The sequence below is a fragment of the Meleagris gallopavo genome, chromosome 29 (assembly GCF_000146605.3).
Source record: "Meleagris gallopavo isolate NT-WF06-2002-E0010 breed Aviagen turkey brand Nicholas breeding stock chromosome 29, Turkey_5.1, whole genome shotgun sequence".
NCBI lineage: Eukaryota > Metazoa > Chordata > Aves > Galliformes > Phasianidae > Meleagris > Meleagris gallopavo.
The window spans coordinates 959,905-986,987 of record NC_015039.2 but is presented as its reverse complement, the minus strand read 5'-3'; the positions used below and the strand labels follow the sequence as shown (position 1 = coordinate 986,987).

Here is a 27,083-nt window from a genome sequence, read left to right as displayed (position 1 = left end):
CGGACCCCGGCCCGGTACGGGGCTCTGTGGGCATGGAGGATCTCTGGGGGACACGAGGAGCACGGGGAGCTCCGTGGGATGTGGGAGATTCAGGAGGTTTCGTGAGCCACACTTGGGCCCCAGGTCATCCAGCCCCATGAGCTCAGTGGGGTCCCGGTGGGTACCCAGGAGGGACAAAGGGTTTCAGTCCCACGCTGCCCTACCAGAGCTGATGTTCAGACGTATCCCAGAGATCAGCACTTCTCCTGCCCACCTCTCTGTATGTAATGAAGGCTAAGAGGACCACCTCCCTTCCCTTTCTGAGCAATCCCCCCAGGCCAGCCCTCTTCTCCTGAGCCCATTACTAAGAGCAGTGTCCACTGAGGGGCTTTTTATTATTATTTTGCTATGCACAATTTTTCAGGCATGAAATTGGTCTAAGAGGATTATGGTCCATTATCATCAGCAGGAGTATTTTGCTGGGATTTTCAATTAATATTCCAGAGCACCTCAGGAATACTCACGAGGACTGGGTGGCTGCCATGGAGCACTTGACCCACAGCAGTGCCCACCAGAGCCGCCTCTTGTCCCCTGGCCAGCAGTGCAAGTGGGTGGGTACAGCCAGGAGACCTGAAAGCCCATTGCAGAGCACTGCTGCTGCTTTTATCTCTGTCTGTCACAGAAGTCAGCCTTCCCCCAGCAGTGAAAAACTTATTCCATTGTTGAAGAGGGTGAAAAACCCATTATCTTCCCCCCCATCCACTCTGCACACTGCCTCTGCCATGATTTACTGCGAGTCGTGGAGGATATTTTGCTCTATATTACAGAGATGCAGCTTAATAGCATGGGGGAGGGAGAGGGACACAGAGTCCAGGCTCCTGCCTCCTCTGTTTTCTTGTTGATATACTGGGTGACTCGAGGGAGACAGCTCTGTGCTGCAATTTCCTCACTAGAAAATAGGGACGTCGGTCACTCAGCCTTATGAAACTGCTTTGAGATTCCTGGGTGACCGGTTCTGCAAGGGAAAGAAAACTATTATTTTTATGGCTAATATGATCATAATTCTGACTATTAATCACCAGGCAGTCAGGATTTAAGGTTGGTCTCCTGCCCTCCTCTCATCCCATAAATCAGCCCGGACTGTTTGTGGACACATCACGTGGATGTGGATGTGCCCGATGATGTGGGCACGTGTCAGCTTCCAGCCCTCCCCAGAAGTGAGCAAGTGCACACAGGGGAGACTGGGGGCACTAGGAGGGCTTTGGACATGGGAGGGAGCCCAGGACTGACCCCCAACCCCTCTCTCAGATTGGTGTCTATGGTGCACCCAGGGAAGCCTTGTTTCCCTCTGGCCATGTCAGGTGGAGCCTCTTCAGTCCTCGTTTCTCTGGCCAGGAGATCTCATCTGATGAAAGATCCGTCTACTAAACCTCTTCCTCGTTCAGCCCTTGCAGCTGGAGATGCATCCTGTCATTCTCTCTCAGGTTATTTCCGACTGAGCTCCAAGGGCCTCTCAATGCCCCCATGGCTCTCTCAGTGCTTCCCATAGCTCTCCCAATCCCCAGTTGGCTCTCCCATTGCCCACAATGTCTCTCCCAGTGCACTGATGTGTATCCCAGTCTCCCATTGGCTCTTCCAGTGCCCCCATGGCTCTGCCTGCTCCCTCTACTAGTCCCCCATTGGCTCTCTCAGAGTCCACTATGGCTCTCTCATTCCCCAACTGGCTCTACCAGCGCACTCATGGCTCTTCCATTGCCCCTATGACCTTTCCAGTGACCTCATGGCTCTCCTAATCCCCCACTGGCTCTCCCATTGCCCCACGATTCTCCCGTTGCCCCCATGGCTCTCCCAGTCTCCCATATCACCCCAGCAAAACCAGTTCATGCATGAGGCAGTGAGTCCATGCCCTCAGGAGTGCTTTATGCCCAGGCTTCTTTCAATTCCCTGGGCTTCTCTGGGACTTAAACATATGTTTGCAGTTAATCCTGAGCTTACATTCTATCCCAAATAGGAAGAACTGGGGTCTCTGGGCAAATTATCCTGCTGTTCAAGGCAGCTGAAGGGCTCCCTCTAATTCAACTGAGCATTAATCCTCTCTCCCTGCTCTGCTCTTCTCCTCCTCCTCCTTCACTCAGTTCCTTCCTCCTCCTCAGACAGCATTTTTGAGGTTTTATTCCTTTCCCCTTCTTTCCTTCCTTCCCACACCCCAAGAAATCAATGGGAAACTTCCCAATTTCCTGGGAAGACCAGGTGCTGGGTGCCCTCCCCTCCTGGTCCTGCACCAGCAATCCCCATCGAACCATCTGTTCCTGCAGAGTCTGGGTTCAATCAGGGCATGTTTGGTTTGCCCGGCAGGCAGCGAGCTGCGGGACTCTGCAGGATAACACCAGGAAATAAAATATTTGCACTGTGCAGGGAAGTATAACACACCTGCAGCCACAGGGCAGGCATCAGGTCGGGGGAATAGGATTGGGTATGGAGTGGCAGGATGGGGACACAGGGCTCGGTGAGGATGGGCAACCACCCAAATCCCAACGCTGCAGCTGCCGGCTGACGCCTGCCGGGAGAAATGTTTGCCAACTGTGAGCTGGTGTTCCTCCACATTGCTGTAATTAGAGCTGGGCTGCAAACACAGCTAGAGAGTGAGGCTGAGGACAGAAAGATAGGACTGCTGGCAGCCAGCAGGGCTGTCTCCGAATTGGCACAGGCATCCTGCCTGTCTGGTAGTGTTTGTGCCCTCGGCTGCTGGGAGGTGCTCCAGGGATGGACAGGGGAGAGGAGGCTGGAAACCTGGGTAGGACTTGGTGACATTAAGCCAGGTCATGGGGGTTGTTCCCCAGCAGAGGCCAATTCTCATGTGGAAGCAGCAGAAAAAGCCATGGAAGCTCAGCTCCAGGATGTGACATGCTCAATTCACCGCCATTCTTCATGTGCACTCTGCACAGAGGGAAAAACTGAGGCACAGAGCAGGATCATGGCTCTCCCCTTGTTCTTGGGACTGGGAGGATGGATGGAGTGAGCAGGGGATGGATGGGGTGAGTAGGAGGATGGATGGGGCTAACAGGAGGATGGATGGGGTCAGCAGGAGAGTGGATGTGGGCAGCAGAAGGATGGATGGGGTGAGCAGCAGGCTGCAATAACTCAAGGCAGTGCTGCAGGGATGTCCAGGTAAGGGCAGGATGTGGCTACACGTCACAGCTTCTGGGAGGTGACTGTTGGTGGCTGCAGTGAGTCTGCTTGGCTGGAATCCTCCTTGGCTGAGGGAGAGGAGAGCTGAATGCTTGGGCTTGGTGACATGCTCTGTCATCACCTCTAGTTCATGGAAATTCCTTCCCTGCTCTGTGGGGAAACTACTGGCTCAAGCAGGAGGATTGGGGATGGTCCCCTTTGTCCCATGTGCACTGAATGGTGGGCATGAGGATGAGGTGACTTCTTGGGGTCCCACTTCTGGTACACCCCAAGGAAGCAGGAGTGGCACTGCCACTGCCCAGGGGGGACAAGGACAGAAAGCAACAGCACAGAGCTGGGGGGACATTCATAGGGATCACCCTGGGTAAAGCAGCCTGTCCCTGCCCAGGGGCTGATGGAGGGGAAATGGGGGGTGTGAGGCTCCTGGGATAAGGGGCCCGGTGACCCTAACCTTGTTCCATATACCCCTATTGACACCCCCTGCTCGGGGTGGCCCCTGCTGCTGGCCCCTGGGTGCAGGGTGCTGCCAAACTGCTGCTGCGTGTTTCCAGGCGCTCCTTGTCCCCGGGGAAGGGGAATGTGAGGAACGCAGCCCTGCACGCCCTGCCTGGCCACCCACCAGCTAAGAATAGACCTGGTCTGGCCGGGCCTCCTCCAGCACCAGGGATGTGGGGTCCCCCCGGCAGTCACCTTCCTGCAGCTGAGTGTGGATAATAAGCACAAAAACATTGGAAAATGAATTTTTCTTTTTTTTTTTTGCTGTGCCCAAAGGGTCTTTGAGATGGAAAAGGGAACTCAGCGTGATTCTTGCTTTTGATTTGTGGGGTTTTTAAGGCAGATTTGCCCTATGCGAGCTTTATGCACACACATCCCCAGCACAGCCCTCAGGTGTGGGGTGATGCTTTCTGAGCTCCCCTCAGAGGAGCGATGTGAACTGGGAGGGAAATCTCTTCTTTTTCCCCAGTCTTTTCTATTTATTTTTATTTCCTAGGGAGCAATTTTGCCAAGCCTCCTAATTTCAGCAGGAAGCATGATGCAGAAGCCAGAAGGCAGCAAAATCTCTCCAGATGTTATCACAATAGGGAAGGGAAATCATCCTCCTTTTAAAGGTATCCTGTAGAACATCGGTGATGGTTTAGCAGAGCCCTGAGGGCATCAGCAATTATTGATTGCTCTGAAAACTTCACCTGTTCTCCCACCCACGGCTCAGCCACTTCATTTAAGCTCAGGTTGGGAACTTTGCTTTGCTGTCAGCTGGGTTGGGAGCAACTTGGTGTTCTGTCCTACTGTGTGGTTAAATCCTGGACCTGTGATGACGGTAACGTGGTGTCCTCCTCCATCTCCTGGGTGAATCTTTGTCTTGTGTAACCTCTCTGACCAGGAGACCACAGCTCAGTGCACTCATCACCCACCACTGTGGCATTGTCCAATGTCCTCTTCCAGGACATTCAGCTCCTTGTGAATCTTCTGATGTTGACTTGGGGCTGAGCTTGTATTGCAGTCCCTGAATGACAGTGTTCAGTGAGGCTCTTTTTCTCTCCATAAAACAATTCTCATGATGCTGGCAGGACCTTGTTGACCTTGGAGACCTCATTCCTTCATTAACTGTGCAGAAAGGAGCCACAGGGCTCAAAATTACCAGCAATGAGCTGAGCTTGATGGAGCACACCTGCATCAGCCTGTCCTACGAGGCTGGAAACAAGCTTGGCTTCACACCAGCTCTCACCCTGCAGTGGGACATGACATAAAGTCTTTGTTCTGTGAGCTGGGATGGGGGGTAAGGACAGTGCTCAGTGTGCTGGGGCACAGGGCAGCTGCTTTGGGGTGGGTGTGCTTGGGTGTTTGGGCAGCTGCTTTCCCAGCCCAGGGAATATGGTGGGAAGAGAAGAAACTGGTGGGGGCCCCTCCCTGCGGCTGTACTGTGCATGGATGGAGGAGGGTTGGAAGCAAACAACAACAAACCTGAGCATGACTGGGCAGGCATCTGCCTTCTGCTTGGGTGCCTCTGGGGTCTCAGTTTCCCGATGTAAGGGATGGCTGAGGGTGGAGGCAATCAGATGGGAGAGACAGCAGGATCCATCCTACATCCCCTTATTTCCCCTCCTGCTTGGGGCTGCAGCAGACCGCAGCTCTTTAAGGCTGCAATAATCCCTGGCCTGGGATTAGTTTTGCACCTAATCACTGCAGAACAAATACGAAGTTTTATTTACAGAAGCAGAAGAAAGATGGGGGTGAAAAAAAAAAGCCTCAAGCACTGCTGATCCCAAGATAATCGGAGCTGGAGAGCGGGCGGCGACCGCTGACCTCAGAGCCCCCCCTGGCTCTTACATAAGTGCACGTCATTCAGTGCTGGAGCATCCCACTGAGATACCCCACCCCCAAGAAAGAGTCGAGCTGCTGCACTGGGGGTGACAAGACATGGGTTTATTTCTCATCCATGCAAATGAACAGCCCAGCAGTGTGCAAACCAGGGATGGGCAGAGGTCAGAAGCATGCTCTGTCCCTCCCAAGCCTGCCCTCTGTCACTTGGAGCCCCCATGGCTTTGCCCATCCTGGCACAGGGGCTGGAGATGGGTGGTGGGGGTTCACGCTGGATTCACTCCCCCCTGGGCACAGCAGCAGTCCCTGATGGCTCCGTGCCTGCCGGTGCCTGAATTTCTCTTCCTTTTATGCAGATGTTGGCAAATAAATAGCTCTTTTCTGCTTTGGCTCTTGCATAGTGGAAAAAAAAATGTCCAACCTGATTGGAGACAGGAGTCCTGGGCTGTGGAAACCCATGGCTTCGTGGGCAGAAGTGCCCTCAGCATTGCCACCAGCTGCCCAAGTGCCCGCGCTCGCACCCTGTCTGCGCTCCCCCGTCTGTGGCTGCCTTATTTCAGTTCCATTTCCGAGCTGGATTTGAAGGCCTTTCTCCTTGATGAGAACAACTTGACACCCAAGAAAATGGAGACGATCAGGAAGACAAGTGCCAGTGCCAGCAGGACCCAGGCGCCCGCAGTGGCTTGTTTGGTGCCGACAGACATGCCCAGAAAATCAGTTGTGTCAGTGGCAGCGTGCAATTCGGTGGCTGGAAAATAGAGAAAGGAGGGATATGGTTGGTGCTAGTGGCTCTGGGATGGGTGCAGTGGGTCACCTGCCCTCCCGTGGCCGGGCTCTTGAGTGACTTGTCTGCTTGAGACTCAGCTTGCTGTGAAATCAATGAGAGGCATCCAAATCCCCTGTGGTTATTGGGGTGGCCAAGGAGCACTGGAGCAGCTACACGCCTACCATGAACTGCATCCCCACCCTGGTGAGGACCAAAATCTGCCCCCACCGTGGACCATGTCCAGCCCATTTCCACCTGTACCTGCGTAAGGAGTCCAGCTGTAGTCGGGCCAGCCCAGCACCTCCCCGTTCTTTGTGTTCTCCTTCACCAGCCATGTCATGAGGGGCTCAAAGTAGCTCATCAGGGCCTCTGCTGACATGTTGGGCTGTCCCGTGATGAGCTGCATGGCTTCAGGCCATGGCTTGCTGAAACCCAGCTTCATGGCATCTCTGTGGGGGGAGAAATTGGATCCATGGATTCCTCATGGCCCTCATCTTCCCCAGTGCTTGGGGTTCTTGGTGCCAGCAGCCCTGGGGCACAGTCTATGCCTTCTGACACCCACAGGGCTGCGAGCACAGAGAGAGGTTTTCATGTAGGATGTTGGAATAAAACCCTCCAGTGAATTCAGCCTGATGCAGTTCACTTTATGGGTTGAAAGGGTTAATTTTGCAGGCACTTTCCTTGAAGCGAGGGGGCTGTTTTCACTAAGGAACGGGTGGGCTGCGGGGGAGGAAGAGGAGGAGGAGGAGAAGTGAGCCTTCCCCCCTGCCAGGGTCCCAGCTACCATCTAGTGGCTGCTTTTGCAATCACAGCTGCAGCGTCCAGGGTCCCACAGCCCAGGGACAGGGATGTGGCTGGAACAAGGAAGGGATGGGGCACCAGGAGCTGCATTGCCTCCTGTCTTCCTGAGCCATGGTTTGACTTTAAGGTACTTGGACATAAAGACTCTGCCCATACACCTACCCCAGCAGCTTCCCGGCCTCCTTGGACTGGTAGATGTCACATGTGTGCAGGGGTCCCGTGTGCCCAGCTGCTTTGCAGAGCGCCTCGTGGAACTGGAACTGGATGACGAAGCTGACAAAGTACCTGGAGGGTTACATGGGGACAGACTCTGCTAGTGGCTGTGAAGGGAGCTGAATGTTCTCCCCCCTCCTGCAGAATCTCAGCTTGGAGAAGCGTTACTGGCTTTGAAGCTCCACCTGCATCAATTTGGCCCAATCTGGTGATGCCATTTTTCCTTTTAACATGTGCTTATGGCTACTTGGAGGGATGAGCCCATCCTTGTTGGAGAGTTCCCAAATCCAGCTTCTGCATGGGCTCATTTATCCAAGAGGTGCCCCCTGACCAAACTCTGCTTCCTCACCTGATGTAGGGGACGTTGGCAGGGATGTGAAACTTTGCCCCTGGGTCAAAGTCATCTTCAGACCTTGGTACTGGTGAACACAAGCCCTGGTACTTCAGCCTGGGTCAGAGAGGGAGAATTAGACCAGCTTGGGGAGGAGAAGGTGGGCTTAACTGGAAGGGGTTATGGAGGGTTGTGAGGACAGGATGAGGGGTTATGTATCCCATCATGTCCCCACTGCAGTCAACTGGGCCACATGGAGAAAACACAAAGAGGAGTGATGGCCAAGCACCAAAGAGAGGTTCTGAACGTGAGCATACCTGAGGTTCCACCACTGCTGGTTGTACTCATCCTCCTTGATCCGCCCATCAAACACCTTCCAGCGCCACTGGTCCATGAGGTATCCAAAAGGCAGGAAGGCAATTTTGTCCAGGGCGATGCTCATCAGGTAGTTGATGTCACTTTCTGCCCAGGGTGGGAAGATGTGAACAAGGCAGTACTACAGCCACCTCTCCACCCTGTATGGATCATTCCACCCAACAGCAGAGTGCCCCTGTTGGATCTTGTCCCTTCCACTGATACTCAGACACCATGCATGTCCCTGATATCTTCTTCCCTGACATTTCCAGCTGCCTCCCCAAGCTCTGTGCTGTGTGAGTGTTCCCATGCCAGCTCACCTTCATTTTCTGTCACTTGGTCCAGCAGGTTGATGCTGTGCAGGTGTTTCGGGTGGAAACAGACAAGGCCATAACATCCCCGATGGCCTCGTGGAAGCCAGGGTTGGCTCCATCACGGAAGGAGATGGGCTGGTCCATGTACTGCAGGAAGTACTGCACATGGCCCATCTCATGGTGCACTGTGATTAGGTCATCCATGTTCACCACGGTGCACTGCTTGATCCTGGATGAGAATAAGTGGGAGGGGGAGAGAACAGAGGGCAGTGTTGAGGGGTGAAAGTCTTCAGGAAAGACCATACCCCATTAAGCTAATTTTCTCTTTGGTCTCTTTCCATGTCTCCCCTCCCCAGGTCTGATGCCAGCCTGGGCTGGTCTTGCTCCACGGGATTGGTCTCTGGCCATCTTCCTGCCTTCCTGCTGCCCCTGCCCATTCCCTGCTGGTATTCATTGCCTTTTTCATCTCCAGGACAAGTCGGGGTAGGTGTGGTTTGCCCTCCGTCTGCCGCGGGGGCTCCTACCAGCAATGCCAGCATCTTGATTACCAGTGGGTCTGTGTGCCCTCATCCTACCTGAAGTCCTTGCGGTTGTAGAAGTCCCAGGCTGAGGCATGACACACCACCTCCCGCCCATCTGCTGGCTTCTCAATCATGGACTTGTCCCAGAACTCCTGCGGCATGGGGATGAGGCCCAGGGAGGTAAAGAAACGGTCTGACTCCTCAAACATCATCTTGGGCGTCCAGCCCTGGGGAGAAGCAGACAGAGGGTTTGGTGAGGGGCAGTGGAGACTCCTGGGGTTGCTGGAGTAAGGCTGGGGACAGTTTTGTCCTTCTGGGGAAGGGAGATCTGTAGATGGCAATTAGAGCTGGATCCCGCCTGTGGTACATCCAGATGGGGAAAGAACAGAGGTGTTTCATAGAAGTTTTTGGTAGCATCAAAGCATTTAGCAATGTTGGTGTTGGCTCCCAAGGGGCAGTTCAAGCTGTGAAAGCACTGACCTGTTGTTTCATGGCTGGAGTGGCATCCACCTTGGTGGCATCTGGGAAGGGCATCACCAAGTCGAAGATGTTGGACCATGACTGGGCCCACATGTTGCCTGGGAAGTGCAGGAGGGAGACATGGAGAGGAGAGAAAAGGCAACCGGTTACTCTCAACTTGTGCACAGGATTGGGGTAGTAGCAATCTTCCTGCTGGGAAACACAACTCTGCCCAGCAAAGCCCTTACCCAGCAAGTGAGCAGGAATGGGACCCCTCAGGCTTATGTGCTCTGCTCCATATTTGTTGTACAGGGCTCGACGTACGTAGGCATGCAGGTTGAGGTATAGGGGCTGCAGCTGCAGGTACAGCCTCTCCAGATCTTCCTCAAAGGTGGGTGTCTCATACAGGGATCTCCAGTAAGCCCCATTGTCTGTGTATCCTGTGGTAGGGTAAGAACAGAAGCTGTCAATTCCCTTCTTGGGCAAGTCTTGGGCCCCAGGTTTCCTCAGTGAGACAGAGGACTCAATGAGAATTGGTGGGACCTCTAAGATGTTGGCTCTGATCTGGACGATTCCTGCTGGGAATTCCCTCCTGGGAAGGGGGTGGGATATCAGGACAAAATACACACTCTAGACCCACTTGGGCAGGCGAATGGCACCTGCTTCAATGGATACGAAACCACAGGGTTCCAAGGTGATGGTGGGTGTCTGAAGGAGCAGGACACTGACCATTCAGCACAGCTGCCTTGTTGCTCAGTTCCACGTATCTCTTGTATTTGTCCTTGATTTTCGCCCCAGAAGCATCCCGCCAGCCCTTCCAGGCAAAGAGGAGCTCGTTATAGTCCCGTGAGGTAGCCAGGATGTCCGTGAGGTCTGAAGAGAGAGCAATGAAGGCAGACTGATGGTGTTGCGTGGGTTGGCCTGCTGCAATGATGCTAGACCCAATGCACTGCCCAGGGGACGTCGCAGAGAGGGTGGAAGGGCCCCTTCATGACCCTTCTCTGTGCCCCTGTGAAGAATCCCTCCTTCCTGGAGCTGCTGCAGAAGAACCACTGAACTCCCTGCCAGCTCTTACCAGGATCCAAGGGGTGGCAGGTGTTGTTCTCCCTGCAGACCTTGGCTACGCTGTATGTGGTCTCCATTTCTGAGAGGAGGGTGTTGTACTGCAAAGGAGATCGCATTATGTGAGTTTCTTATCCTTGCTCCTGCTCCTGCTCCTGGGGAATAACACAGCCCCTGGGTGTTTCCTTCTGCCCCCTTCCACACTGTCCTGGAAGGTTGTGTGAGCCCAGAAGTTGAGTCAGTATGGAAAGTGTTGGGCCAGCACACAAGGTGCTGTTGTCATCCAAGCAGCTGGACCCCACTGCAGGATGGCATAGACAATATTTGAGTGGGAAACCCTGGAGGCAAGGACCTTTCCTTTGTGTAGCAGGTCTCAAACCACCACTTTCTGCAATGGCAGGGGCAGCTGCCCAGTGTTACTTCCTAAAATCTGGGAGAAGCCTGTGTCTTCACACAAAACAGTGGCAAAGGACACCCACACCTGTTCTGTCCCCTTGCAGCTCACCTCCATCAGCTCATCCTCTGGCAGGGCTGCCCTCTCAAGAACACTCAACTTATTGAGGATGCGGGTGACAGTTTCGTCCTGGAAGTCCGAGGGGTCGAACTGCCTGGCTCTCATGCCATACTCAATGGTGTGCTTGGACATGGCCAAGTTCTTCTCCAGCTGTAAGAACAGGAGGAGACAGGAGAGAAGTTACCTGAGGGAGATCCCTGAGACAGGCCGTTACCAGAAACACCGCCTGCTGTGCCACAACTGCCAGCATCCCCATGGCTTCCCACATGTTCTTCCCCATACAATCCCAGGGTTGTTTCCATACCATGACTTCCCTGTTGTGGTCAGTGATGTTGGTGTTGTAGTCCCAAGATGCCTCAGTGTAAGCATTCCACACCACCTCAGCCGTGCTGTTGTACTCGGACAAGAACTCTTTAGCTTGTGCTTCATCTACTATTTTATCTAGAGGAAGACATAAACGAGGGAAGAGAGAGGAAATCCTGTTTACAAGAGCATCTCCCCATGGCTGAACCTTTTCCACAGCTGCAGGTCTACTGAAGGATGCCACAACCTGGGAGCAGGCTGAAGATGCAAGTGTCCCATGGGACAGGGGGTGGGATATCAGGACAAAATACACACTCTAGACCCACTTGGGCAGGCGAATGGCACCTGCTTCAATGGAATACGAAACCACCCAGGAAACAACATCCTTAGGCTGAGTATTTCTCTTTTTCCTGGTATGGAGGCCCCACTTATCTGCTGCAGAAACCCCCTTGTCTTGCCTAGGATTTAGTGATTTCTCTTGGCTTCTCCCAGTCCCAGCCTTACCGATGCCTTCAGGGTAGCCTTCGGGGACAGGGGGACGCCAGTCAAACTCAGGCCAGCCCAGCACCTCGTTGGTCTTGTTGTTCTGCTCCTGCAACCAGGTGGTGACAGGGCTGAAATACTCCAGGAGCGCCCCAGCATCCATCTTATCCGTGCCAGTGAGGTTGAACAGGATTTCCTGCCATGACTTGGAAGATCCAGCCTTCAACACCTCCCTGCAATGAAGTGGGACAGTAGGAGTTGGCATGAGACCAGGGCATGAATGGGAAAAAAGCAGTGGTGGAATCTCAGCACCACAAGGGCTGAAGATACTGTTCCTGAGAGGGAGACAAACCTGGAAAACTGCCACTGAAGCCCCCCAGCTATTCTGTGCTTGGGGGCTGAAAACTCTCCATCACATTCTCATGCATTCATTAACACCCAGGGAGTCAATGGGAACCAAACATGCTTCAGTGACCTCTTGTCTGAGTGGAGCTAGTGATGGGGATAATAGCAGGACTCTGGTGAGGACCACTCACCCCACCCCAGTGCTTCCATGAATTTCCATCTATCCATCCATCCATCTGCAAAGCTATTTCTCCAGCCATCTCCATGGCCACTTTTTCCTTCCTTCCTTTCTTCTTTCCTTCCTTTCTTCCTTGCACACCATCAGCTTCCACGCACACATCTGCCCGTGGCGATTGTCCCGACCCTCCTCTGTCCCCACCTGAGTTTGGCTCCAGCCTCTTTGGACATGTAGATGTCACAGGTGTGCAGGGGACCGGTGTGGTTGGCCGCCTGGCACAGCGCCTTGTGAAACTGGAACTGGAGGATGAAACTCACAAAGTACCTGCCGAGGAAGCCCGTGAAGGTGAGCACTGGGGACAAAGGGAAGCAGATGTATCCCAGGGCATGGCTGAAGGCACCTTGCCACACGTCTGCTCCCCTCTGTTTTTGCTCCCAACTATTGGATGTTCTCTGTGTCTCGAGCAGGAGCAATGCATCCCGGTCTCTATCTGAAGAGTTGGGGTCCCTGCACCCCCCACAAACCCTCATCCCCTTCCCAGCACCTCCTCTACCTGATGTAAGGGGTGTTCCCAGGGATGTGGTACTTTGCTCCGGGGTCAAAGTTGCTTTCATTCCTCGAAACTGGAGCACAAATACCCTGGTATTTGGTTCTGTAGACAACAGAGAACGAGAATACAAACTGGAAAGAGGAAGCCAGATGAACCAAGGGAGGGAACAGGAAAAGAAGACACAGTGCTAAAGAGAGCTGAGTTGTGTCCTTTCCTGTATTTCCGTTCCTCAACCCATCCACCCATCCATCCATCCATCCACCCATCCATCCATCCATCCACCCATCCATCCATCCATCCATCCATCCATCCATCCATCCATCCATCCCACTGCCATTTTTTCCCTCCCTGCACATCCTCAGCCTCCATGCATGCATCCACCCTCACTGACCATCCCTACCTCAGGTACCACCAGTCGTAGTTGTAACGGCTCGGGGGTGTGCGGCCATTGAACACATTCCAGCGCCACTGGTCGATGAGGTAGCCAAAGGGCAGGAAGGCAATCTTCTCCAAAGCCATCTTCAGCAGGTAGTTGATGTTGCTCTCTGCAGGAAACAGAGCCTGGATGGGGCAGGGAAGGAGCCTGGGTGGATAGCACTAAGGTCACCAGACTTCTTGTTGCCAACAGGGTGAGGAGAGCTGGATGAGCAGTTGGAACAGCATTTCAACTTGTAATTTTGCTCTCTAGCGAAGCTTGCATGGGGCAGAGGAGGCTTTTTCTAGCTGCAGCTCCTGCCTGGGGCAACTTGGAAGTGACAAACCCAGTGTTCCCTTGCCCTCAGCCTGGCTCTCAGCATGAAAATGTCTTTGATGAGGGTAACTCTAATGCACACGTTCACTCTATAGGGTCTTTAGGCTGAAAGGGGTTTGCTCCCCAGGGCTGATATGGCACAACAAACAATGCTACAGTTTGGATCCAGAACTGGAGTCAAAACTGGGACAGTAACCACCATTCCATGGGAAGCACAGCGGGTGGTGACATCTGCTTTCCTCTGCTCTCTGGGGAAACCCTGCAAAGCAGGTTGAAGAAGGACCAGCTGGAGAGCCAGCTGAAGCTGAGGGGTCGGGAAGGGTTGGCAGCAGTGCTCTGAAGGGCTGCTGGCTACCATCGCAGTGCTGGCGTGGCAGCCAAGGACCTGTTAGTCAGACAGCGATGCCTGGAGGCAGGGACCATCTGCTCCATGCTGCTTGTACAGCACCGGCCCTTGTGTGCTGTGATGGCTTCCTTGTCATGAAGTGGATTTAATGACAAGGCAGGAGGACCCGGGACCATCTCTCCTCTTCAAAGCAGCCGCCTGCGGCAGGAGGCTGTGAACACTCTGTTTGCTCTGCTGCCATCTGCTTTGACGTGTTGGCTGAGAGGTGGCTGCAGGGAGGAGATCCTTGCCAAGCTAGGCAGTGTCCTGCAGCGACAAGTCCTCCTCTGCTGCACTGCCTGGCAGGCAGACGTGTCATCCGCCAACTGCTCTCGTGACTGAGCACGTGAGAGCTCAGTGCTACCTCTGCAGAGCTGCTCAGGGGGCTCCTGGGAGCTTCTTGATGAGGGGAGGGGAAACACCAGAACGACTGATGCTGATAAAGCACAGAGATGCTGCTGTCAGGTTTGGGACTGCTGGGAAAGGGAATGGACAGGCTCTGGGGAGCATCACTGCTGCTTTTGGTGGTGAAAAGAATGAACTCAGAGGGTGGTGAGGCACTGGAACAGGTTGCCCAAGGAGGTTGTGGATGCCCCATCCCTGCAGGCATTCAAGGCCAGGCTGGATGTGGCTCTGGGCAGCCTGGGCTGCTGGTTGGTGACCTGCACACAGCAGGGGGTTGGAACTAGATGAGCTTTGTGGTCCTTTTCAACTCAGGCCATTCTATAATTTGATGAGTCAAGTAGGGGTTGTTGATGGAGACAAGCAGGAAATGTCCATGTAGTCATGAGTCAAGAAGGGGCTGTCTAGGGAGCCAAGAAGGGATCCATGCATGGATCCACAGAGAAAAGAAGGGTCTGTGCTTGTAAATAAGCATGAGTAAAAGGCATGGGGCTTTTCCTTCTCTGGGCTGTGTTGCCAGACCGCAGCCTACCATGGTACACCCCCTCCATTTCTGGTGCCACAGGCAGTGTTTGAACCCTCCAGATCTGCAGAACACCTGCCGTACCTTCATCCTCGACAGCACTGCTGAGGAGCCCAATTTTCTGGAGGTGGCTGGGGGTGGAGACGGACAGGGACATGACATCACCAATGGCCTCATGGAAGCCAGGGTTGGCCCCACCACGGAAGGAGACAGGCTGGTCCTTGTACTGCAGGTAGTACTGCACGTGGCCCATCTCGTGGTGCACTGTGAACAGCTGCTCCATGGTCACTGTTGTGCACTGCTTGATCCTGTTGGGTGAAAGCAGCATTACCTGAGCTGGGTGAGGGCTCCTGCCCTGCCCATGCACCACTCGACAGGACCTCAGGGTCCCTAATAGGGTGGCAGAACTCCATGTGGAAAATACAAAATCAGTGAATGGGAAAGCAGAGCACTGTGGTACCTTGAAAACTTATCCCACCGAGATGGGATGCAGATCCCCCTGCATGACCCACACACCTGAAGTCCTTGCGGTTGTAGAAGTCCCACGCTGAGGCATGACACACCACTTCCCGGCCATCTGCTGGCTTCTCCAGCATGGACTTGTCCCAGAACTCAGGTGGCATTTCCAGCAGTCCCAGGGAAGTGAAGAACTCCTCCGAGACCCGGAACATGTGGGTGGCATTCCAGCCCTGGTAGGACATGTGGGATGGTATAAATATAGACCCCAGAACTGGTCCCACTGCATCACCAGCCCTTTTCTCATCTGCTGCCTCTTTGACCATTGCTGGAGGGGAAGCGGAATCATTCCTGTGTCCCTAACCCTCCCCCAAAATGGCTTTTCTGCTGTTCTATATGCGGATATGGGCAACCACCCCTATAGGCTCAATGTTATGGACAATACCTCCCCTTTTTTTTTCCAACTGGTGCCACTAACAAGTCCCTCAGCCCTGTACCTGATTCACCATGGTGCTTGTGACATCCAGGTTAGGCTTATCAGGGTAGGGGACCATTAGATCATAGATATTATTCCACTGCTGAGCCCACATGTTGCCTGAAAGCAGAAAACAGCAGGAGTGGAGACAGAGATGGGACAAGAGGAAGAGAAACACAACAATAGTTGGGACCTCCCCCCCCCCAGTCCTGTTACAGCTCTCCAGCCCCACCAACACCCCTGGCCCTTACCGAGGAGGTGAGCAGGGATGGGGCCCTTCAAGTTAATGTATTTGGGGCCATAGCGATCATAGAGCTTTCTTCGGACAAAAGCGTGCAGGTTGAGGTAGAGTGGCTCCAGCTGGTTGTAGAGATGCTCCAGGTCATCCTCAAAGGTGGTGGAGTCATACCAGGAGCGCCAGTAGCTGCCTGTGTCCTCAAATCCTGCAGGGAGGCAGTGATGACTCCTGGCTTTAACCCCAAAGGGCTGCCCCTATATCCAGCCCCAAGAGCTGGGACTGTTGAGCATCAGTGGGAATTTTACTCCTAACTCAAGGTGTCAACACCTGGGCAGGGGGGAAGTGGAAGCTCTGTGCATTTGGGATGGGGAGAGCGGGACACCACACTGCCCTGATTCCCACCCCTGGCCACCCCATATCCCCCATCCTGCTCGCACCGTCCATCTGATACGCCTCGTTGCTCAACGTCACGAACTCCTCGTACTTGGCACGCAGTGGGTTGCCTGCAGCATTGTGCCAACCCTCCCAGGCGTAGAGGAGCTTCTTGTAGCTGCGGGAGCTGGCCATGATGTCTGAGATGTCTGGGACAGAGGGGACAAGCAGGACATGAGAGCCCAGTGGGAAGGAGGAGCAGAAGCAGGGCATGTCCCACAGCAGGTCTGTGAGGTGCCATCACCATTGCGTCGGACACAGAACACAGAATCATAGAACCATAAAGATTGGAAAGAACTACAAAGGTCATCAAGTCCAACCACCAACCCACTCCTACTGTGCCCACTCGTAGAATCTGTGAGGTTGAAAAAGATCTCTAAGATCAACTAGTCCAACCATCAACCCATCACCACCATGCCTTGGTGCTCTAGACTTGTGCTCCAGATCCTTCAAAACATTCTTCATCTCCAACCCCATGAACATGAACCAGGACCCTATCAACTATGACCTGTTGAGGATCAGAGCACACTGGATGTGGTCACTGGGAGGCAGGGGACAGGGTTGGGAACGATCTGTACCTGGCTCCAGATCCCAGCAGGTCCCATTGTCAAGGCACACCTTGGCTGTGGAGTATATTTTGTCCATGTCGCTCAGGATGGTGTTGTACTGTGGGGAGGGAAAAGGCATTAGGGCTGGAAGGGGGTGGGAATGGCTGTTCAGGAGGGATTTACAAAGACTTCCCACCTCCGGAGCACGTGAGTGTGTCCGGAAGAGGACCCAGTGTGTTTGTACAACGCAATTTTGGGGGAGGTGAGCATCATTTCTGCACCCGTTGTGCAGAGGCTCTTTGGGACAGACAACCCATGCACAGCCTCCATGTCCTGGAGCACAGCTATTTATAGTGCCCTTCATCAGATAGAACAGTCTGTTTATCAGAGAGGGCAAAAAAAAGAAAAATTAAAAAGGAGCAGGAGGAGGGAAGGGTATTTATTTCTCCAAACTTCAATAACAGCAAACAATAGCGACAGGAGGTTTCCTGGAATGTGCCCAGGGAGCTCATTCCCAGGGAAGGAAATTCCGTCCCTCTCTCTCCCCCATTCCTCTGCTTGGGGTGGGCGGAAGGGACAGTGCTGGATGACGGCAGAGGGTGCAAGCAGGGGGAAATGCAGATGGTGTGTTGGGAGATGTGATGCTCTCTGTTATCAGGGATAGGTTTCCAGGAAGGAACCGGGGCCAATGGTGCTCCTATGAGGAGCTCACAAGCTGAGCTATGCTGCAGTGGAGAGGTAACCCAAGAGCCAGCAGACATGCACAGACATTGCAGCCTGGAGCATTTTACTTGCATTTAAGCTCCAGACCCTGCAAGCTCAGGATTACTATGGGGAAATCTCAGGCCATCCTGATGTACCCAGTGCTGGGCTGTGCTCAGGGGCAGCCAAACCAGCTGGCCTCCAGCTGTGGGCATATGTTGGATGGTATCCAGGGTACACCCAGAGCCCTCAGTGTAAGCAGGAAATCTCCGGTTCCTCCTCACAGGTAGCTCTGTGCTGATGTTAGGGACTGATACCGGCCACGTGCATCCCCAAGGGGGAACCACAAATCCCATCTGTCCCCTCCATCGCTTCCCCACTTCACATCATCCTTCCAAAACACAATGAAGGGCCAGCAGAGGGGTCTGGATGCACAGGGAAAAATGGCTTTCAGAGGATTTAGCAGCATGCAAGCATCTCCAGGGCTTCACCAACATATCACCTACCTGCTGCCGCTTGTCCAGGGGCAGGTTGGAGGGCCCCAGGGTCTGGATGGAGCCGATGATTTTCTTCAGCTGTGGGTCACTGAAATTGCTCCACATGTTGCCATAGAGCTCTTTGGCTTTCTTCCCCCACAATTCTGTGAAGTTTTGTTCCTCCAGCGATGCCTCGACCTGCATGGAGAGGGGGGGATGTGCCACTGCATGCAGTGTCACGAGGGTTTGTGCAAGCCAGAAGGCACGGGACATGTGGGGACAAACAGAGACATCCCCAAGTGACATTTATAGAAAGAGACAGCAGTTTCCAGCAGAATCCAAAGCTGCAGACAAGGAGGTGGCATTTGAGACCTGTTTTGGAGGCGATGTTGTAGCTTGGCTGGGATGGGGGCACAGGGATAGGATGTCCACGCCACGTGGGCAACCCCTGCTCTGTGCCCTATGAGCCCCACACCTGGGTTTCAGCTGGCAAAGGAGTACTCATTTGCCCTGGAGATGCAACCCCTGGAGGTGCAACCCCTGGAGGTGCACTCAGTTTTGAGTCTCCCACCATCTCCAGCCTCCAGTTCTGCCAGCCCCAACCTCCCTTCTCAGGCTATGGGACAGCAGAAGCTCCTGCACCGTGGGAATTATTTAGGCAGCTGGAACTGCAGCCAGCAGCCACAGTTTTGGGAAGAGGCTCATTGCAGGCAGTAGCATCCACACACCCGGTATGCAAACATTGATTTTTTGGGGAGAATCCCAGCCTGAGCAGTGGGCAGTAAGAACATACAGAACACCTGCCCTATGCCATCCCAGCATGATTTATGGAGCTCATTAACTCGTGGTGTTTCCAGCCTGGCCCCAACAAGCCTGGTTTGTTTTAGTTTAATCTCCACATTCTCTCGGGAGGATGGGAGTTGCAGTTACAGGGATAGGAGTTGCAGTGCAGTGGGGCTGGAGGTGGCCTGGGGCAGGGAGGGAGATGCCTGAAGCAAACACAGGAGCCCTCCTTGGGACATCCTGGTGCCTCCAGCCTCACCCTAAGGACATCACACTGGCAGCCCCAGGGACACCCTGCAGCAAGGGCTCTTCACCCATGGGAGTCCCCACTACGTGTGGAGGCTCATGAGTGAGATCTGATCCCTTCCAGCACTCTGTTTCTGAGCCAGGAGATGCAGGAGGCAGAGTCCAGCTGTGTTTTGTCTTCTCCTTGAGCAACCGCCTGTGTTTGGTCAGACCAATCATGCCCTAAATTCTCCTGACAGCTCTGGTGGTGTGAGCTGAGGCTGCCATCTCTGCCCCAGACCCCTCTGTCCTTCCAGGATCTCTCTGCCCATCCCTGCATGGCTGAGAGCTGCTGCTCCCCAGTGTCCCCTGGGCCACCTCTCTGCTGCCAGGTCCTGGGGGAGCACACAGCTGGCTCAGTCCCTCTGTGCTATAGCTCTGAGCAGAGATTACCCGGCCCAAGGGTTCACCAAATCCCCCCCAGATTCAGCCTTTGGGACACCCCGTTAACCCTTTGGTGCTCAGTCTTTGAGTCATGCAGCTCACATCCCTGCTTTCTCTTTGATGGGTTGATGTCAGGGGCCGGCTCTCCTCCTCTCCCTCTCTGCCTGGGGTAACACTGCATTGGGATCGGGCGAACGGTGTGCTGGGTGCTTTGCAAGCTGCTGGGAGATCTCCCACAGGGGGCAAAATTTTGGGCACAGCAGCCAGAAAAGTTCTTTCCATCTCCCACCTCTCATCCTAAAAAACCATCCGGGAGCCGCTGGGAAGGGAGTGGGACTGGCTCAAGAAGCCCTGACATCACAGTGAATGCACAGTGAGTGATCCTTAGGTATTTATTAATATGGGAAAGAGAACAAGCTGCTCTGGGATGCCCCTGAGGTGCCTCCAGCTCCACTGCCTGGTGTGGCTGCGATGCACCACTGTGCTCAGAGGTCCCAGGGACCACTGTAACATCTGTTGTCTGTGTGTACCCAGACCTCACTTCAACTCACCCTAAAAGGCTGGAGGGAGAACATGGGGTGTCCTGCCAAGCTGGCAGCAGCCCTGGCAGTGTTTGTCCCCATCCTGTCCCTGCTGTGCCCTGCATGGACCAACAAGCAGCGCACAATGTGTGTCCCTTTCCCACAGGCTGCTGGCCAGGCTTGGGGCTGTGTGATGGTGCTTAGGGCATGGAGGTGACACACAGGTCCCCAAATGCAAGTTGGTCATGAATGAGTTGTGCTGACCCTGTGTCCAATTTGCTGTGTGGGGTGGCACATGTAGCTCTGAGCTGCGTACAGCGCTGTGGTTGTGTCCCCATGCCGTGTCTGTGTCCCTGTGCTGTGGCCATAGCAGCTCCCCTCATCCAACAAGCATTAGAGGAATGTCCAAGCAGAACAGGGGCCAGGAACAGCTGTGCAGCTCCACGTCCCAGCCCCAGTCCATGCCAACCCCTTCCACACCTGCAGGGAACCCACAGCATCGCTTCCCACTGGGATCTGCCAACACCAACTGGGCAGATGTCAGATTTCCCACATTTGGAGCGTGTCTCCAAAGCCAGCTTTGTCCCCATGGGTTGGGGATGACAGAATGTTGCCCCTCTGCCACCCTGCGGTGTGTTCACACTTAGGGCTCTGGCAAGGCACAGTGCCAGGGACACGGAGGGGGCAGGGCCAGGGACACTTGACACCTGACCCCGGTGTGGGAAGGGGGGGAGCAGGGGAGTGAAAAGTGCTGGGAATGGGGGAACACCTCTAAAAATAAACCCAGGCTGCCGTGGGGCCGGGGCAGTTGGGCTGGAGGCTCACCAGAGGGACAATTTGAGGGGAAAACATTGCAATTCCCAGGCTGGGAGTCCGAGCCCTGTGCCAACACCTTGGGGCACTTAGGAAGGAACCTACAGGGAGGAAGGAGAGGAAGGTGAACCCCGACCTCCCCCCCCCAGCAGCACCCACCCCCGCTGTCCCCATCCCACCACCCACCTGCAGGGCAGCGTTGGCGGTCGTCAGGTTGGTGTTGTAGTTCCAGCTGGCAGACACGCTTTGGAAGAGGACGATCTCCGCCGTGCTGTTGTAGGCATCGGCGAAGAGAACGGCCCCAGCCTCGGTGGGGTCGAACTCGGGGGGTTCCAGCCCCGGCTGCAGGGCACCCACCAGGCTCAGCCACGGCAGCAGCAGCCCTAAAGCCGCGGGCATCGTGGTGGGAGCTGCGCTGGAGCCTTGCGAGGGAGCTTCCCGACGCTGCTGCCTGCTTATAAGGCAGCGCTAACCCTGCCCACCGTGCCTGCCTCCCTTCGCCGATAAGAAGCGAGCATTTTTGCGCTCGCCCTTGGGCTGCACCGCAGCGGGGTGACAGCGCTGCCTTTGGGGTGCAAAGTCCCCTCGGCTCCCGGCCGTGCCGAAGGGAAGGGGAAGAGGTTGGGGGGGAAGAGGGAGAAGAATTGAGGAAGGGTGGAGATGAAAATAAAGCGAGAGGAAGGCTGGCAGCGTGGGGTGGGCGGCTGCGGGGTCTGTCCCACGCTGGGCTGTGTCCCCGGGCTCCTCCCACAGCTGTGACCGAGGGACCCCAACACGGTCATCCCAGATTGACCAACAGCTTCTTGGCACAGCTCCCCATGGGCCTAATCTCATTTTTCAGAGGAAAGCAGTGTTTCTTCTGACCGTGAAGGAAATCCCATCCCGTCCCATAAAGTGTTTGGATTTGAGGAATTAAGCTGATGACAAATGAGTAACAAAAAGTTCTTTCCAAATGAAAACCAAATCTAGTTTTGATGGGCTTGATAGCTCGTTTCGTGTCGTGTTTTTATTTTGTTTGTTTCTTTGATGTTGTTGTTTTTTAATTAAATAAATCCCTTTTCCCTGGGGTCTGGCCCCAGCCTTCGGAGCTGTGCCCAGGTTGAGGCCCTGGGCTGAACACGTCACAGTGAACACATCAGCACACTGTGGGGTTGCAGCAGACACCCACCATGGAAGTGGGAGCTTTTAAGGAGGGGATCAGGGCAACTCTTGGACTGTTGGCCCCACTGTGTGCTGGGCACAGTTGTAGCGACCCAATGGGGAAATCACGACTCTGAGGGGACAAATCCTCCCACTATGGCTCCTGTGAGATGCAGAGAGCTACTTCCAGAAGAGAAAGAAGGGATTTAGGAGCCTGTAAGCCGCTGACATCAATAAACCCCTTCCAAGAATCACAGTTTCCCAATCACACCACATCCTGATGCAAGCATCCGCAAAACCTTCATTGCTGACACTGGTCCTGTGCCCAATGCCTGCAGCCCGGACACCATGACACCCACCTGCCCCCCTTTGCCATCCCCTCTCCCAGTAAGTCACGTGACCCTAGAAACTCCCCTGAGAAGTTGGAAAAATGGTTGGTTTGGCTCCAATTTGGCTGATGACCAAGCACTAATGAATGCAGATTTCCTGAGGAGCGCCAACCCCCTGTTCCCATCTGTGCCGGGGGGAGGGGGGGGTTTCCCGGCCACTGGGCCAGGACTGGGGCTGAAATGGGCTCTGCAACCTCTGCATGGTGTGGTGACCCCAACAAGGGCAATTTGGAGCCTTTTTCCATAGGGAAGAGCTCACGGTATTTCTGTGGTTGACGTACCTGCTTCCAAACTCTGCTGCTGCTGTGGGACGATGCGTTGAGCAGGGTGGCTGCATTGCCAAGCTCAGTGACATCCCATCCTAAAGGTTTCCAGCTGAGATCAGACATGGGACAGTGCTGGCAGAGGAAGGGGCCGTGATCCAGGAAAGCAAACGGGATGGATACGAGCCCAAAGATGCGAGTTGGTGCCTCTGTACTGCCAGGGTGCCATGGTGCAGATGGACCCACACATCCATTGCAATCTGGTGGTGCTGGAGTGGGTGATGAGGATAAAGGGACCCATTTGGACTCCATGTATGGGTTACCCTGGGCTGCGTGCTATGCACACCAGAGGGACATGGAAGGATGTGCACGAAGTGTTGCCACGGAGACGGATGCTGGACCACAAGCGGCTGCGGGGCTGTGGGGTGATGTAGGCTCCTGGGTGAGATGCCATGTCCCCAGCAGCTGCTCCAGCTGGGAGGACACTTCCCATCCACTTGCATTTCCATCAACAGCTGCAACCAGCAGCATCCCCCTGCCTGCAGCGTGTGTGTGTGGACACGTGTGTGCACTGAGGGGCTGTGGATCCTGGCACCAAGCACAAAGCTCTGGGGACTGACGGAGGAAATGGGACCAGAACACTTCAGATATCCCCAAATCTCAGACATCCCATATCTCAGATATCCCTGCAGCATATTGCCCAGGGCAGGATGTTGCTGGGGAAGGAGCACTGTTTGCTTTCATCCTCTTTAACAAACTCTTTGGCTGCCCGACTCACCAAACCTCCCAGCCCATGGCCCTGGGGAAAAAGGGGCAGTGATGGGAAATGAGCTCCTGGCCCAGAGACCCACAGATTGGGAATAAATAAGGAATCTGAAAGCAAAAATCTTAGGAGATCTGGAAGGAATCAGCTGAGATAGCAGTGTGGTGGGAGGTGTGTGAAGAAGAAGGAATTTAGGGATATCCCCAGTGCTGGATGGGAAGATCTGGGGACTTCTATGGGTGTAAGCCCACCCTATGGTGTCCATCTGGGGATGATTAATCCCATCTTTAGGTGCTGGAACAGCTGCCCAGAGAAGTTGTGGATGCCCCATCCCTGGAGGTATTCAGGGCCAGATTGGATGGGGCTCTGGGCAGCCTGGTCTAGTATTAAATGTGGAGGTTGGTGGCCCTGCCTCTAGTAGGGGGGCTGGAGACTCATGATCCTTGAGGTCCCTTTCAACCCTGGCCATTCTTCCTTTTCTTTCATTCAAATCCACATTTTGGCTTTCCCATCACATTTCTCAAAGCATTCAAAATCCCCATCTGATCCATCTCTCCCCTTGAGCAATCACACAGCTCCTGGAAAGGAGGGAATGGATTTGCTGCGGGGTTGACCCCTAAAAAAGACCTTTATTTTGGATGTGCACCCTTGTGTGTTAATTTCCCTCACTGGTGTGGTTTTGTGGGCACGATGGCTGGTGAGAACCTCATCAGGAGAATTCCTCCTCCCACTTTGAACCGTGGTTTTAAATGATGCTGCCTTATTTCCTGATGAATTCAATCAATTATGAGAGCGCATAATTCGCTAAGCTGCTTTCCCAGATGCTGTGACGTCACTGTGAGGGAGAGGGAAAACATCACTGCTCCAAATTCTTCATCTCAACAGCTGTTTTATCACCCTGCAAAATTAGAAATGTGGCAATGAGACTTTTTGCAGTTTGTTTTGGACTTGCATGTGCTAAAATGATGACAAACCACTGAAACAAGTACTGTGGCCAATGCAAACTAAGAGCAGCAGTAACTGCAATCCTGGTCCAGAGGGATTTGAGCACACTTGGCATTATGGGATGGCTCAGACTGTACAGTCCCAATGAGTCACCTGGGCTTGGGGACAGGTTAGCAGGACCAGAGCACTGCTGGCCATCAGCAAACTATTTCCACTGAGGGTTTTTTTTGGCCATTTCCAGGCTAAAAGACCCATTTAAAACCCAGAGCATCCCCTCTCCTCTGGTTGGGGTGTGGTGCTTGGCAGCGAGCTTGCTGTGTCGTCATAACAGCCACTCCATAGCACGAAAAGAGCACAGTCAGCATCTGTTGAGGCTGAACACAGCAGAAATGCTCCACATCAGCAAGATTTCAGCCCTGCCCTCTGACAACACCTCCTGTCTCGTGTTGGCCAGAGGACACACATTTATGGCTGGTGGCACGAGAGGAGACGCCAACGAGACCACGTGCTTCCCTGCCTGTTCAGCACCAAGCAGCCTGATGGGGCTGGGTGGAGATGGGAAGGGGGTGGAGACGTGGGTTCCACTGTGGGAGCTCCTCCAGCTATACCCCATGGGCTGGGACCAGAACCAGCATCCTGAGGTTGTGACATTGCCCCAGAAGGCAGCATGCAGAGGGTGTGAAAGCCCATGGATGATGACAGCATCTTGGGAGAGCTGCTCATCAACACTAGACTCCAACAGGCAGCCCAGTGGAAGAACTATAGGGCAAGAACGGAGGGCCAGAACTCATCCATCCCTCATCCCTTGTGCTGTGTTCCTCATCCGTTGTCCTCCATCCCTCATCCGTTGTCCTGTGTTCCTCATCCGTTGTCATCCATCCCTCATCCCTTGTCATCTATCACTCATCTCTTATCCTCCATCCTTCACCCTCCACCCCTCATCCCTCACCCTCCATCCCCATTCCCCATTGGCCGAGCACCAAAGCGTGAGGTGATGGAGGAGATCTCTGTGTTCCCTCCACACCTATGCATCAACCCAATAAAATGTGGCAAAGTCCACATTTTTTTTCCCCTCCCTACCCCGTGTTCCTTAATAACACAAAACAATCCTAGCCACAAGGCAAGTGAGCGTGACTGCTGCGGGAGCATTAATCACCTGCTATGAGTCCAGTGAGGGTTATCGCTGCTGTTTATCCAGGCAGCTATTAAAATCCCTATAAACGAGCCTTCAGCCTCTTCTGAAAGAGATGGAGTGTGAGAGCCTGCTGCACAGATCTTATCACAGCACTGTGCTCCCAGTGAGGAGAAGGCAGTTTAATTGCTGCCGGGAATAAAACGAGTGCCTGTGCCCTTCTCTCTGAGCCCAGGGGTGGGGGAAGCTGAATCCCAATGGAAATCGATGGGACCCTCAGAAACTGGGGGGTTGTAGGGGCAGTCATGGATGCACTCAGGACAGGGATTCTGCGTGCTAGGTGCGGTTCTGAAGCCCCAGATCCCGAATCCATTGGATTTGCAAAGTGATCAGTCCTGAGCTGCACCCATCATCCCCTTGAAATAGCATTATTTTTCCCACTGCATTTAGTGACAAAGCCAATCTTGGCAGCTGTGCTCCCGCAGCCGCTCCTCAGGGACTCATCCTTCCCACCAGCATTTCTTAAGCGATAAAAAGTTGATTTAGGGGAGAGAAAAAAAAAAGGAAACAACACACCAGCGATGCGTTAGATCAGCAAAATGGTAATTGGATCATCTCAGGTGGAGGGAGGAGACGGGGCAGCAGCTGGGGGGTGTGGGTGGGCAGGACATGGGGTATTGATCTGAGAGGCTTCTGGTGGTCCTTTGGAGCCCCGGAGGAGCCCAGAGCTGCTGCAGGCCACAGAGGGAACCGCTGGGGACAGTGTCATCCTGGCAATGTGCTGATGGTTTCATTACAGGCAGATTTAATAAAGCTGTTATGTCCCTGGCAACGTTGCTAATTAAAGAGCCTGTTACCAAAAAATGCTGGTGGGGCACAGCATGCAGGGCTGGTGGCAGGGCTGAGCTGTCCCCACATTGCCACTGCTGTGTCCCCAGTGCCTGATGGGTGCAAGGGACCAATGGCCTCGGGTTTGCTCCTATTGTGTGGATGGGGTGAGCAACCATGTGCATCCAACCCTGTAGGGCTGTGGGCTGCTGTGTGGCTATAAACACATATAAGGATGCTTTGTTACATTGCCTGGAGGTGCCCAAGGCCTTGATTTGGTGAGGGACACCCAGCTTGAAGGTCCCCTCCAAGCCAACCACGCTGTGATTCCATGACTCCACATTAAAACACTGCTGCTCTTAGCAGGAGGGTGGAGCTTCCCATCTTGCCATTTCTCCCGAAGGAAGCCCCAACTCTCATCCCCTTCAAGGCTTTTCCAAAGGTCTCAGCCCACCCACAGAAGGGGAAACCCTCTGTCAGCTCTACCCCAAAGCCCGGCTGACCCCTGCCACGAGCTGCAGCCCAGCTGCTAAAGGTTTGCACTTTATGATGGGTTTTATGGCTGAGATTAGCTCTGGTAAACCATTTACCAAACGATTTACCAAAGGTCTGGAGAGGATCCTGCCAGCTGGATGCCAGCCAGCATTATCCCCATCTGCCATTGGGAGCTGCAGCCCTGCCAGGATGACCCCTGGATGGGCAACATGTGGGGAAGGGGTCCTGGGAATGGTGGAAGGCACTCAGAGAGCAAAGCTAATGGAGGGGGGG

General features: G+C 54.1%; 1 protein-coding gene across 1 annotated transcript; it reads right to left on the bottom strand.

The window, feature by feature from the left end:
* Window positions 1-5,571: 5,571 nt before the first annotated feature.
* Window positions 5,572-21,300, bottom strand: ACE (angiotensin I converting enzyme). The gene is given in 26 exon segments (XM_010724489.3): window positions 5,572-6,235; window positions 6,515-6,702; window positions 7,217-7,339; window positions 7,617-7,715; window positions 7,916-8,060; window positions 8,273-8,326; window positions 8,329-8,495; window positions 8,842-9,014; window positions 9,268-9,365; window positions 9,495-9,686; window positions 9,976-10,119; window positions 10,322-10,409; window positions 10,814-10,972; window positions 11,127-11,263; window positions 11,630-11,841; window positions 12,333-12,455; window positions 12,685-12,783; window positions 13,082-13,226; window positions 14,827-15,050; window positions 15,259-15,431; window positions 15,696-15,793; window positions 15,925-16,116; window positions 16,349-16,492; window positions 16,922-17,009; window positions 18,100-18,267; window positions 21,042-21,300. Coding segments are annotated over 26 exon segments (3,843 nt in total). The 5' UTR covers window positions 21,255-21,300; the 3' UTR covers window positions 5,572-6,038.
* Between the last annotated feature and the right edge of the window lie 5,783 nt (window positions 21,301-27,083).